The sequence below is a fragment of the Pithys albifrons genome, chromosome Z (assembly GCF_047495875.1).
Source record: "Pithys albifrons albifrons isolate INPA30051 chromosome Z, PitAlb_v1, whole genome shotgun sequence".
Lineage (NCBI taxonomy): Eukaryota > Metazoa > Chordata > Aves > Passeriformes > Thamnophilidae > Pithys > Pithys albifrons.
Genome location: NC_092497.1, coordinates 80,204,336 through 80,218,046, shown reverse-complemented (window position 1 = coordinate 80,218,046; position 13,711 = coordinate 80,204,336). Strand labels below are relative to the sequence as shown.

General features: G+C 40.4%; 1 protein-coding gene across 4 annotated transcripts in view; it reads left to right on the top strand.

Annotated features, from left to right (window-relative positions):
• Positions 1-427: 427 nt before the first annotated feature.
• AOPEP (aminopeptidase O (putative)) overlaps positions 428-13,711 on the top strand; it is a 195,084-nt gene continuing 181,800 nt past the window's right edge. For all 4 annotated transcript variants that reach the window (XM_071579980.1, XM_071579979.1, XM_071579982.1 and 1 more), the window contains exons 1-2: positions 428-496; positions 12,371-13,328. In XM_071579980.1, the coding sequence (XP_071436081.1) occupies positions 12,523-13,328 (806 nt within the window). In that variant the 5' untranslated portion in view covers positions 428-496; positions 12,371-12,522. The remainder of the gene's footprint in view (positions 497-12,370; positions 13,329-13,711) is intronic.

The following is a 13,711-nucleotide window of genomic DNA, read 5'->3' as shown; positions in this document are numbered from 1 at the left end:
GATATGTGTGTGCCTGAGATCCCCTCTCAGTTTTGTCTTCTCCAGACAGGCCCAGCAGGTTCACTCTCTCAAGAGAGATGCTCCAGACCCCTGATCATCTTCGTGACCCTCTGCTGGACCCTCTCTGGGATCTCCTTGTCTTTCCTGTACTGAAGAGCCCAGAACTGGACATAGCACTCCAGATACGATCTCTCTAAGGCCAAGTAGAAGGACCACCTCCCTCGACCTGCTGGCCACACTCCTCCCGATACACCGCAGCACACCACTGGCGCTCCTGGCCGCAAGGGTACGCTGCCGGCTCACGGACAACCTGCCATCCACCAGACCCCGCTCTCGCTGGCGAAGTGAGGCCATGCTGCTGGCAGCTGCCGAGCCTGGATGCCCCGAGACTGCCCCGGGCTGCGGGGCGGGGCGGGCGGGCCGGGGGCGGAGCGCGGCGGGCGGGCCGGTGAGCTCATCCGTGGGCGCCGCGGCCGGGCCGGAGGGCGGCGTGCAGGTAACACCGGCGCGGGGCCGGCGGGGGCGGGCGGAGACAGCGGCAGGTCGGGCACCTGACGGGGCCGGGTAGGGGCTACCCCGTGTGCCCCTGTCCCCGTGTCCCCCTCTCCCCTCACACGCCCCGGGGGCCGGCACGCAGGCAGGGCAGTGGCTGCCGCTCCAGGCGTTCCCTCCTTGCCGCGCCCCCTCCCCGCGCTACATCCCCGCGCTCCCGGCCCGGCCCCGCTCCGGCCGCAACAGGGGGCGGGCCGAGCTGGCATCCCTTCCCGCAGCGCTTCCCGCCGAGCCCCGTGCTGGGGAGGCGCTTCGGGAAGTGACAGGAATTTCTATCCCACCCTTTTCCCACTGAACTCCGCGGTGCACCCGGAGCGTCAGCGGCAGTGGAGGGATTGGAGCGCAAAGCTGTAGGGGATGTGCAGACAGCAGTACCTGCAGTTTCTTCTCGCACAGCTTGAGTCACTGCCCTTGTGGGCCTCTGGTTTCCTGAAACAGCTTTAAACGTGGACCCTCTCAAAGCTGATTGATGAGCTATTCCACTCGTTATCCCTTTTAGCACTGAAAAAGTGTAGGTGAAACACGTGTGTTAATAAATGATGTTGCATAAATTCATCTTAGGATTTTGACTTAGTTCTGTGTTAGGTCCTTTATTTAGTTTAATGCTTGGTTTTGCAAAGGTCAACTTGCGTGACTGTGGCAGCTTGCCAATGTCGACATTGGGAAGAGAAGGCTCTTTTTCATTCCAGCCTTAAGGAAACAGTTCTTAGATATGGTAGGTGGTATTCCTTACTGACTGCTGCATGGAGTTAAAACAGATATTGTTCAGATGCTTCCTGTCGATGAATATCATCTGACAGGCATGTTCCATCTCCTGAAACTCAGTTGCACATGTGGCTTCCTTGTGTATTCTGAGTGCAAATAAAATCCAAGGTAATGCTGTGCTTCTTCAGTGCTGTTCAGCATGTCCACCGAATGTGGTAAGCTGGACAGAACTGCTAGGTCAAGCAGAGCTAGGTATAGCAGATTACCACAGCCACCTTGAAATAATTTCATAAAATAAAAAATGGAAAATTCCATCCTTACATAAATGTTTGGGGTTTTTTTTATAAACATAGTAATGGTAGCTTTGGGGGCAGGGACTTGTAAAACATGTATTTGGTCACTAACACAAATAATTGCCATTGGACTAAAGAGACCTGAAGGGGAATATCAGGATGCTCTTATTTGCTTTTTTACCAGTAGGAAGTTGCGGTTCTCTTTCAGTCTTTCATTCATTGTTTTTCTTAAGGAATTAGTATTTTGGGAGCAGAAAGGAATTTTGATTTCTTTGTGTTTCCCCCCCTTATTTCTGCTGAAAGAAGGAGTTTTCTATCTTGACTCGTAATTTCAGCTCATCAGAGTTAACTTCCTGCTATAAATTGTAGTTGGTAAGGGTCTTCTATTAGGCTCATTATTTCTGTAGTTTTCATACTTAAAAGGCCTTTTCTGGAATGTCATCAGATGTTTTATCAAGGGATAGTAGCAATTGAATTAATTTCCAAACCAAAGCCTCATTACAAAATGTGCCAGTTTTCTTGTGATGCACAGTGAGGTCTGCAAGGTCTCTTCTATGGATTCTTTTATAGTAGTTTTACAGTAGCAAATGTTTCTTTTAGCTTGTTTAAACCTTACTTCCATCTATAGAAGAAATCATTCTTGTCTTAAAAAGGCTTAAGATGTCTTAGCTGTTTGTGTTATGTGTGTGTGGGCAAAAGAGTTTGTAATTACAAAAAATAATGTGTATAAATTACTTGATTTAAAGAGCAAAATTATTGTTGATGCTGATGTTCAAAACTGACTTCTTGGTAAGATCTTAGTGTCTTACACTGTGTGAAAAATTTATAAACCTGGATTTGAAAGAGGCTGCATTGAAAGCAGTTTAAAGTGAATTAGTTACAAATGGCTTATAATTATTTAAAAGACTGTTTATCCAAAGGCTTTTTTATTTTAATTTCTTTAAATGCTAAGTGGAGATTATGGAATTATAGGTTATAATTCTAACACCTGCATGTTGAAAGGAATTGAATTAGCTTTTATATACAGATGAAGCAAATGCTTAGCTGAAGGTGAAGAGAGGCCAAACATGGCTTTATTTTGCTGGTGTAAAAAGCTGGTGTTTAAATGTGTGTCATCTGGGTATTGACCAGTGGCATGTCTGTAATGCTGAAGTTCTACAGCTTTTGAGGAATACAGTGAGTCCATAGTACAAACAAGTTGGTCTGTGTGCTTCAGAGATCCCTGTTTACAGATCAGGATGTTAGCTTAAGTTACCATTTCAGGTGCATGTGCCAGGCTGTGTGGTGGAGTGACAGCACATGGAAATAGCTGTCTCTGTTGGCTGTTGTTCAAAGCGGATGATTCTGGCAGAATCAGCTGCTGGGAGGAATATCTTAAGACTTAGCATAAATTGGTGGACTTCTTCTGACGATCCTTAGCTTGTGTGTGATCCTTAGATCGATGTGCATGTGTTTCTATTGAGTTGCTTTAATTGGCTATTATTTCAGGGAATGAATTTTTGTACTGTGTGAAAAAGAGAAAAGCTGAGATAGAAATAGAAATATTGGGGATTATGCCTCCTACTTGTGCCAGCATTTGTGTGTGAGTAAGTTTGTGGAACTCTGCTTTTGCATGATAAAAAGTAGCAGTATGGTTTTTAAGGCATTAACCAGTTAATGGATTTAAATATTTGGAACAACTTTAAGCTGAGAATTTTTCAGAGCTTGGCAGATACCAATACAGAGTTGGAATTGCTTGGTGATTGTAAATCAGTTGTCCTGGTCTTCTCTCATACAGCCCTCACTTTCATTAATTTCTATTGTGTTAGATTTTGGAAGTGTGTGAAAAGAAACAGCTGCAATTGTGCTCTGAAATAAGAGGAGTTTTGTGTATGCTTTATGTTTGGCATATGTTTTCATGACAAGATGTAGAACTGTCTTAGGCTACTGCATTTTGTGCCTGCCTTTCACAGTTGTGTAAGACATGACAGGGCCATATGTAAGACTGGCTGATCTAGCAGGAGTGCAATGAAATTAGGTATGTGCTTGAAAATGAAGCAGATGATTCAGGGCATTCTGCATAGTACCTTCTAGCTTGTGCCACAATGTTATGAGGTCATCTTTAGCAACCAAGTGCCTTCTCTGTTTTTCAAGGTTTGTTTTTAGGGGTTTTTTTTGTCGGTTTTGTTTTTTGTTTGGTTATTTTTTTTTAAGTTTGTAAGCCTTTCATTTGCTTCCATTTAATAATGACGCTGCTGAACCTTCCGAGAAGGTCAGATGGTTTTTGAATTTTCTCATCTGGATTATTACTATAGATTTAAGTTGGACTGGAGTACTTAGCTGTTAGCAATCAAAAATAACAGCTTCTGGACTTGCATTGAAAATGTAAGGAACACTGTTTCCTGGGAGTGTGTTTTGATAAATTTATTCTTAAAATGATCTGTTTCTGTTTTTATTCTTTATTTCCTGCTTACTTTTTCATTTACTGTTTCAGTTCAGTAACAACAAAAATGCAGCTGCACAGAATACAAAAAATAATAAATTTTTTTTCAGTTGTAAATAATTGGCTCAAGGTAATGTATTGTAATACCTGGAATGTGTTTGTATTTGCAAGACAGCTTAATAATTTTTTGCTTATCTTTTCTCCATGTCCCTCTAGGAGGAGACTGTTTACATTCCAGTGCTGGCCAGACCCAGTGCCATTAGCCTCCTCCCTACACTTGTGTGCCTCAGTCCTCTAGCTGTGTTAGTGGCTCTCTCCTAGCCCGATGCTGTTAATGAAACTGCTGCTTTTCAATACATTTTTATTAAAAGCTTTTTTTCTTTCCAGAGGAGTAAGTTAAACTAAATGAACTATTAGGCAATCAGCTTATGAATATTTGTGGAAAAAACTATGCTGTGCAGGCTAAAATAGCTAATAATGATGCCGTGAATGACCCTTACCCCAAAAACAGGACTCTGAGCCACGTTAGTGTAGGGTAAGATAAAAAGTAAAGGTCCTTTAATATCACAGGGCCTACAGCCCACAGGAATACAGGATGACATGCATGTGCCCCAGTTCTTGTTTCCATGGCTTTTATAATAAGATCCCTCCAATCATTGCTTTACACATTTCTCAGTCCAGCCCCAGTCCCACCCCTGGACCAAGCCCTGGAATTGGGTCTGGGATCGTCAAGACCCTCTGTCTTCATCAGCTCTTCTTCCTCAGGCACACAAAGGTCTCTTGGAGCTCATCCAATTCTGGCTTTTGGGTCACTCTGACCTGTGTTTATGTTTCATTCTGTAGGCCTTCTGATATCCTTCAGCTCTACCTTGGAAAGGAGTCTAAACAAGATTAATTAACTAAAGGAATTTGAGCTCCCTGTTCTGGGACAGGGGTAGTGATAGAAAGGCATTAAACTTAAACTGTTAGAAATATTAACCCTCTAAAAATCTACAACTACTGTGTTCCTAAAATCTACAAAATGTGAAAATCAGAACAAAAACCCTTTGGCATCAATAAAATAAAATTGATTGCTTTCTCTTACTAAACAAATGAATTATTAGCTAATGAAGAAATACTAGATGTTTTGCTTTGTCTTTGGAGGAACTGTTACATCCTCTATTAACTTCCTTTAATTTACCTTTGAATTTAATTTTTAATTTTCATTTACTTGTTTGTAATTTGAAAAGCAAACAAGACTCTCAAAACCATCTTTAGCATTATCCAGTGCTTAGATTTTTTTATTTAAAGCATTTAAAATTTGTTTCAACATACTTAAATGTAGTTGAATCTGTCCTGTGTTTTGGTTAGCTTTTGTTAAATTTGGATATTGCCTCGTCCCGGGCTTAAGTCTGCCCCAGTGTGAACTGTCTCCCAAGGGGAAATCATAATCTGTCCTCAGCTGCACATTCCCCCTCTTCCCTTGAGTTATCTTCTGCACTTGTGTAGCTTCACAGAATGGAAGGCTGTGCAGAAATTTGAGGAAGAAAGACGCATTTCCTCTTGTGGCAACTCAGACTGTGATCAGCTTAGGTTTTTAATGAATACATACCCTCACATCTTTTATGCTTGCATTAGTCAAATGGTTGGATAAGGTCAGTCTGGAGAGGTTACAAGCACTTTGGAGTTCATTGGTGTGATTTTTAAAAATGAATTGGTATGAAATTGAAATTCAAAGTGCACATTAAAAATTAGGAAAAGCACAAAGAATTATAGTGATACTGGCTCAGTTTTAATAGATTAAACACTGAGATTCAAAGGCCAAGGTTATGAAGAAACATTGCTTCTAGTTTTACCAGTACAAATACTTACTATCTTTTTTTCAGGGGCTTTGCTGCCCCTGTGATTCTGTTGAATGACCAGGCTGTGTAAGTGTTCTTAATTTATCAGAGGCAAAATAAACTACTTTGACTCAAAGTACAATTTAAAATTATAATCTGCCTATTCTGAATGGGGGACTTTAGTGATTGAAAGATGAGGAGTGACATCCAAGTGGGGGGAGGGTAGAAGTGAGAAACAAAAAAGTACTTCCACCATATAACTAGGTCCTCTTTATCCAAAACTTTAGGAAACATGAACTTAGTGAAGCTTAGAGGGAAGAAAAATGTTTATGTTAAAGAATATTTTATTAAATGCTATTAAAAAAATGGATTGTGCTAATTAGTGAAACTGTTCCCTTCTGCAGAGGTATTTAAAAAGAATAGAGGAGTGTTTCACATAGTTCTGTCTCTTCCCAGGGGAAAGAACTAGATTATTCCACTGAGGACTCTTCCAGACAGTATAATTCATTTATCAGATCATAAAATCATCACAGAATCATAGAATATGGTGAGTTAGAAGGGACCTGTAAGGATGATTGAGTCCAGCTCCTGGTCCTGCAGAGGACAACCCAAGAGTCACACCATGTACCTGAGAGTATTGTCAAAATGCTTCTTGAACTCTGCCAGTCTTGGTGCTGTAAACACTTCCCTGGGGAACCTGCTCCAGTGCCCTGCCACCCTCTGGGTGAGGAACCTTTTTTCTAATATCCAATCTAAACCTCCCCTGGCACAACTTCAGGCCATTCCCTTGAGTTCTACCACAGAGAAGAATGTGAAGAAGAATGTGACGAGTGTGAATAAGAATCAGTGCCTGCCCCTCCTCTTCCCCTCAGCAGGAAGTTGGAGACTACACTGAGGTCTCTCCTCAGTCTCCTCTTCTCCAGGCTGAACATGGCTTCCCCTCAAGGCCCTTCACCATCTTTGTTGCCCTCCTTTGGTCATTCTCTAGTACCTTAATGTCTTTTTTATATTGTGTTTGGTATGTATGTGACCATGGAGGCACAAAAAAGCCCCCCAAAAAACAAAATACAAAACAACAGCAACAACAAAAGAAAAAGAAAAAAGAAAAAGGAAAGAAAAGAACCAAAAAAGATACACTTTGAGGGTATCTGTGATAAATCTGTAGTTTGGACAGCATGGGTGTGAAAGGCCAGCTGTTGTAGAAGTAACACAGCTGGCTGATGAAAATACATTTTGATGTAAATGAAGGATAACCTGCCAAACTTCCAGTTCACATGTGGAGGGCACACTTTTAAGTAGCTCCCTGCATGTATTTAAAAAGTACTTCATATAATGCGTACTTGAAGTGTATTTCACACAATGCAAATATTTGAAGTCAGGTTATGAACTTTCTCAAGACTTTAAATGAAGCAAACTAGTAAATTTGCTCATGGTTAATTTGGGCAAATATGAACGAGAGTGGGCAAGAGCTGAGAGTCCCCTACCTGATCAGTGGAGAGTGATGTAGCACTTCGACTAATTATCTAACATTATTTTGTACAGCTAAATATTACCATATAAAGAGCTCTGCCTTTAGTATCTGTTTTTCTTTAGAAATGAAACAAAAGTATGTTTTCAAATGTGTCATTGCTTGCCCAAAAATCATAGACTGCTGCAGTAGTGAGAGTGTGATAACCACATACTACTTTGGAAGTGCATCATGATAGTTTCTAATGAAATGATTATACCATTCCTCAAAAATACCTGATTTTCAGGTTTCACAGCCTGGGATGCATGTGTATATTCACTGAAATTTTTAATGTGATCTATTTTATTGAAGTGCCTTATGATGGGAAGTGTCAGCAATTGTAAAAGCTAATGGGGAGGTAGAAAACACTTTGTTAGTATAATAAAGCTAGCATTATATGGGGCTGTTCCTTTCCAAGATTATAGTGCTAGTTTAAGTTGCAAGTAACCATTTTTTGGACTTTTCTTCTAAATCCTCAACTTGTATGTGGTCTGAAGAATTTTTTTTTTTAATTTTGTCTTATTTTTCTATTTTATAAAGTTTTGTAACGTTGCAGAGTTAGTGTTCTTTTCAGGAGGTGGAAGAAAGTGTCTGGTTCTGTTAACAATCTGCTACTGAATTATTATATACTCTTGGAAAAGGGCTTTACCTCTACAGTTCACTTCACATATTCCTAGTCAGTTTTTGAATTTCTAGAAGATTTTTTCCTTATCCAAGTGGCAAGGAAGTCGTGGCAATAGTGGCTGTGGAGTTCTGCCTCCAGAGAATGGTTGTGTATGGTGGAGATACAGAATCAAGGAGAGTGCCTATATAAAGAATGGTCAAAGCAATTACACTAATAGCAGCTTCTTTCCAGTTTATCTTAAATGTAGTGTTTCTCTATGTACTATGTATGGGCTATTACTTCTGGCAGAAAGGTGCTGAACTGCATTCAAGCAAAACTTTTATGATGAGTTCCTCACCAAGTTAATAAATAACTGCATTCTGCAAGGATGTTTGTGGACAATTTCTTTACAGCAGAAGTAACAGACAGCATGTGCAGCATCTCTTGTGTCATTTAGAGTTCTGAGGTTGGACTTCAAGATTCTTTAGCTCCTTTTCGGCATTTATGCTTGTCCACTTATATAAACAGATTTGTCTAAGTTACTGAAAGTATACAGATGTGACTGAAAATAGTTTTAAGCTAACCCTCTAGAATGGAATTTTTAAAATAGTTGAATGTTTCTGATCTTTCTTAATCTGTACTACAAAACTGCCTGAACCAAACATTGCTACTGTCCATGGCTGTGAACCACTGGACTACAAGAAACAAAGCAATTTTGTTTGTAATTTTTACTAATAGTGGGGTTTTGGCATGGTACTTGGTGAGCAATAACTCTTTGGAAGCACCTTTGACAACTCCAGGCATAGACAGATAGTACAGAATTTATCTACTGCACCTTCATAATGTAACTCATAAGAAGCGAAAATTGGTGAAATTATTATAAAATTAACATTTAAGTTACAAGCATGCTTGATTATCCTGTCTTAAAGGTGCAGTGCATAAATTCAGTTTCTTTCTCACTTAAAAGAGCTGTAAATAGGATTATAGAATCATAGGATCAGAATCATAGAATCGATTGGGTTGGAAAAGACCTCCAAGATCATCGAGTCCAACCCTTGGTCCAACTCCAGTCCCTTTACCAGATCATGGCACTCAGTGCCACGTCCAATCTGTGTTTAAAAATCTCTAGGGATGGTGAATCCACCCCCTCTCTGGGCAGCCCATTCCAATGCCTGATTACTCTCTCTGGAAAGAATTTTTTTCTGATCTCCAACTTAAATTTCCCCTGGCAGAGCTTAAGCCCATCGTGCCCCCTTGTCCTATTGCTGAGTGCCTGGGAGAAGAGACCAGACCCCACCTGGCCAGAACTTCCCTTCAGGTAGTTACAGACAGTGCTGAGGTCACCTCTGAGCCTCCTCTTCTCCAGGCTGAACACCCCCAGCTCCCTCAGCCTCTCCCCATAGGGCTTGTGCTCCAGTCCCTTCACCAGCCTTGTTGCTCTTCTCTGGACTCGCTCCAGCACCTCAATATCCTTTCTGAACTGAGGGGCCCAGAACTGAACATAACACTCAAGGTGTGGCCTCACCAACGCAGAGTCCAGGGGAAGGGTCACTGCCCTGGTCCTGCTGGCCACGCTATTTTTGATACAGGACAGGATCCCATTGGCCTTCTTGGCCACCTGGGCACACTGTTGGCTCATGTTGAGCTTCCTGTCAATTAGTACTCCAAGGTCCCTTTCTGCCTGGCTGCTCTCCAGCCACTCTGTGCCCAGCCTGGAGCGCTGCAGGGGGTTGTTGTGGCCAAAGGGCAGGACCTGCACTTGGCCTTGTTGAACTTCATCCCATTGGAATCAGCCCATCTCTCAAGTCTATCCAGATCCCTCTGCAGAGCCCTCCTGCCTTCCAGCAGGTCGACACTCCCCCCCAACTTGGTGTCATCAGCAAATTTGCTGATGATGGACTCAATCCCCTCATCTAAATCATAGGATTATCTCACTTTACTTCAGACACCCCTTGGCTTCTTAGGATGAGAGGTCTAGTGTGAGGCTTTGGAAGAGAAGTAAAATTTTTATTTTTAGTAGGAGCATGCTTTCCACAGAAGACAGAGCTTTTTGCTAATTCAATATCAGTATGAATCAATATGAAATTATCAATACACGGTACAAAACTGCGAAGATATTAAAATGAGTGAGTCCCCAACACCATGAGCATAGAATAGCATATCAGCTTCTTTAATGAACACTTCCATTTCTGTAGACTCCTTAAAAATACTTCATTAAAAAATTTGCAGGTGGTCACAAACTGAAACACGTGAAAACAGCCATTTAAATTCACTTACTAGTGCTTTGAAGATAGAGAGGCTACATACAATTCTTAAAAGCTGAGATATCTAAAGGTAGGGTGATTGGAGATAGAATTAAACAGCCACAGTGTTACATCTGAATTAAAATTCAATGTCAGAGTGTATGCACTAGTAGGTGCTACTTGTCTACAAGTGTATTCCTCTACACTTCTGTTGCTCTCCTTGTAAACATGATTAGATGTGTCATCTCCATGAAACAGAAGTGTTAATCTGAAACTTTCAACTGTAGAAATCGAGTGTCCATTTTGCGTGTTTTTTTTTCCTTCACTGACCTTTGTTCCCAATTGTCTTTTGAATGTCAGGGGTTTCATATTTTGATATTAGTAACTTTGAAGAGAATTTATAGATTTATTTTTCATAATACTTTAATTTTTATTTTTAGATTATTTTATTTTTAAAAAAATTTTGATAGAATTTACTTGTGTGACACTATTTGTCACCTTTTAATCTGCCCTGTTAATTAACATTAAATAAATCTGATAAGCCTCTAAGAAGTGCTTCTTACCATGGTAGCAGAGAACTTGGTGTCAGTGTAATTATCTTAATACTTTGAGGTAAGAAATTGATCACATCTTCCAAATGCAAAACACGAAAACAAGAATATAAACACTTATAAATAGTATAGCACAAATATGTATTGTTATATAGTACTCACATTTTATAAAATGTTGTCAGTATTATATTGCACCTAGTTTTCAAATTAAAAATGCTAGTATTTGTGCAAAACAAGGATTCTTGAATGTCAGTTCAGTGTTGGGCTTTCCCCCCACAAAGGCACTTTCAGCAATAATTAGCTAACCTGCCAGAAGCCGTGAGGTTTTGGTAGCCAGAAAAAAATCTAGATAACATCAAGTTCCAATCCACAGCATTACGGACATCATAGGTGCATTGCTAATGGTGGCTGAGTTTACTGAGCTATTTCTGTGAAAGAGAGCCTTCTGATGTGAGCCCGTTGCCCTGCTATGTTTGCAAAAGTACAGGAGGATTGATGAAAAAAGTGAAAGGAAGATTTTATTGTCCTTTCACTGACTGATCGCTGCTTGACAGCTTGCCCAGGATGCCTTCAACAGAAATAGCAGTTCTTGGGGGAGTCTGGGTTCTCCTCTGTGCTGATTTTGAGAGTCAATGGATTGGGGACACAGAAGTCCTTGACGAGCTGTGAAACTGGAACAGTGTCACAAGGGGGTATCTGTTCACTTGAGGCACTTAGGAACAGGCTTCGTTGCCTACCAACAAGTGTCGCTGAAATGCCAACAAGAGAACGGCACATCTCAACAGCTCCTTCGTCCTCTGATTTCTATTTCTGGTTTAGAAGAGACTAAAGGGACTTCTGTGAGCTAAGAAACGTGTGATAGTTTAACTTCTGTGATGAACTTCTGCCTGTTGTTGCAACAAGTGTTGATGCATTTTGTTATTTACATGCCTTCATAGGTATTTACATATTTTCCAGTGAGAAAACCTTTTGTTTCTAAAAGGCGCTATTATCCAGAGTGTTGTGAGTTTCCAGCTTTAAGATGTAATTGCATACCTTAAGTTATTTACTTATAGATTTAACAAATCTTCATGAGCAATCTCAAAGGAATACTTGAAATGAACTCTAGTAAATTCACTCATTTTCTTGTCATTTACTACAAGTGTTGATATGAGAGTGGCTGTACAGTGGAAGGTATATTAATCTGTGGAGATGCATAATATATGTGAAATTATTACTCTAAAACTTTAAAACATATGAGGTGATTTATAGTTACTGTCATTAGTTAGAATCACAGGAGAAATATGGAACTATCTTTTGATACAGTTGAAATAAATACAACTTCAAAAACAAACACTGAAGTAATAAATGTTACATAATAATGTTTTTTTTCTAAAGGATTATTGCAAGTGAAGAGAGTCAACAGAAGTTAATTATAGTAAAGGTTGTTGCTGTCAGTTTGTAAAAGCTGTCTAGAAATATTTTCACTTGAATTCTAGAGTTCTTACCGGAAACATACAGTCAGTGGTTCTTGACAGCAAATCCTGATGCCATTCTAGACTGATGCCATTCTATGGTATTAGAATCACCCTTCTGACTGTAGTGTTTTTAATAAAGACAACTGGACTTTAAATGGCTTTTAGAATTAATGCATTTCAGAAATGGTTATGGTTTCCCTTTTTTTTTTATTTTAGAATCTGAGAAGTGGAGAAACTACAATTAATTTCAATACTCTGATATGCAAAATTATTTTTGGCACTGGGAAGCTGAATACTTCTCCTTTTGGAGTCATCATATGCAAGAGTTGTCTAAGGCTTTGTAAAACTGTTGCCCAGTGGACTGGAACATGGATACACAGCTAGACCCCATGAAGGATGACTTGCCCTTAATGGCAAACACTAGCTACATGCTTGTAAAGCACTATGTATTGGACTTGGATGTGGATTTTAAAAGAAAAGTTATTGAAGGCAGCATAGTTTTATTCTTTGAGCCTGGGACCCGGTACAGGAAGACCAGCAGCACTGGCAAAGAATGCTGCCAGTCACAAATTGATGAATCCTGTAAAATAAGGGCACCTGAACCCTGCCACCTTCCTATGACAAACGTGAGTGCCTCTTCATCTAAAATGGAATATAATGATCTTGCTGTCAGTGACAAAGGTGAAGAAGATACTTCTGATAAAAATGGTAGCCATAGCAACAGTGAACAGGCTTCTGGGATTTCTAGTTCAAAGGACTGCTGTGACATAGAGAATCATGGGAACAAGGATTTTCTGCTGGTATTAGACTGTTGTGATTTATCTGTGCTAAAGGTTGAAGAAGTGGATGTTACTGCTGTGTCAGGCACTGAAAAATTTACAAGGTCTGCCAAGCTAACTGATGTTTTAAAGGAGCCAAAAAATCTTGGGAATTGGATTGTACACGAACTTGTTACTTTACCTGCAGATCGCTGGAAGGAGCAGCTATACTATTTTAGTCTCTGCAGCCAGGCACCTGCCTGTGGAGAGCTTCTGTTTACTACTGGCCCTTGGAGCTTGGAGATAAGGAAATCAGGAACTGACACTCCAACAGACTTTCCTCATGCAATAAGAATATGGTACAAAACCAAACCAGATGGAAGATCCATTACATGGACTACAGACCAGAGTGGCAGGTACGTAACTGTTTGCTGAAGGCTTTTTATGCAATAATTTTAAATAGGTCCAAGAATGTAGTAGAATCATGTAATTGCCGAACAGCTGTGAAGGTGAGGACTACACTCTTTCACAGTTTTCATTTCATCCTTGGTTTGAATCCTTTTGTTGTTCTGTAGGAGAACAAAGTCTCTGCTCGTGAAACTCGATGAACTTGAAGACCTCAGGCCTGTCTAAGTGATTGTGTTTTTTCATTGTGAACACGAATAAATAGTTTGTGTGTATTTCAATAAGTGTGTGTAGGGAATGGGGAATTATCATTTAAGAGAAGAAAAGCTATGAATGACAGGTTATTTGTACTGTAATACTTTGTGCTCTTTTTCCCTCCTGGCTTACTCAGCTG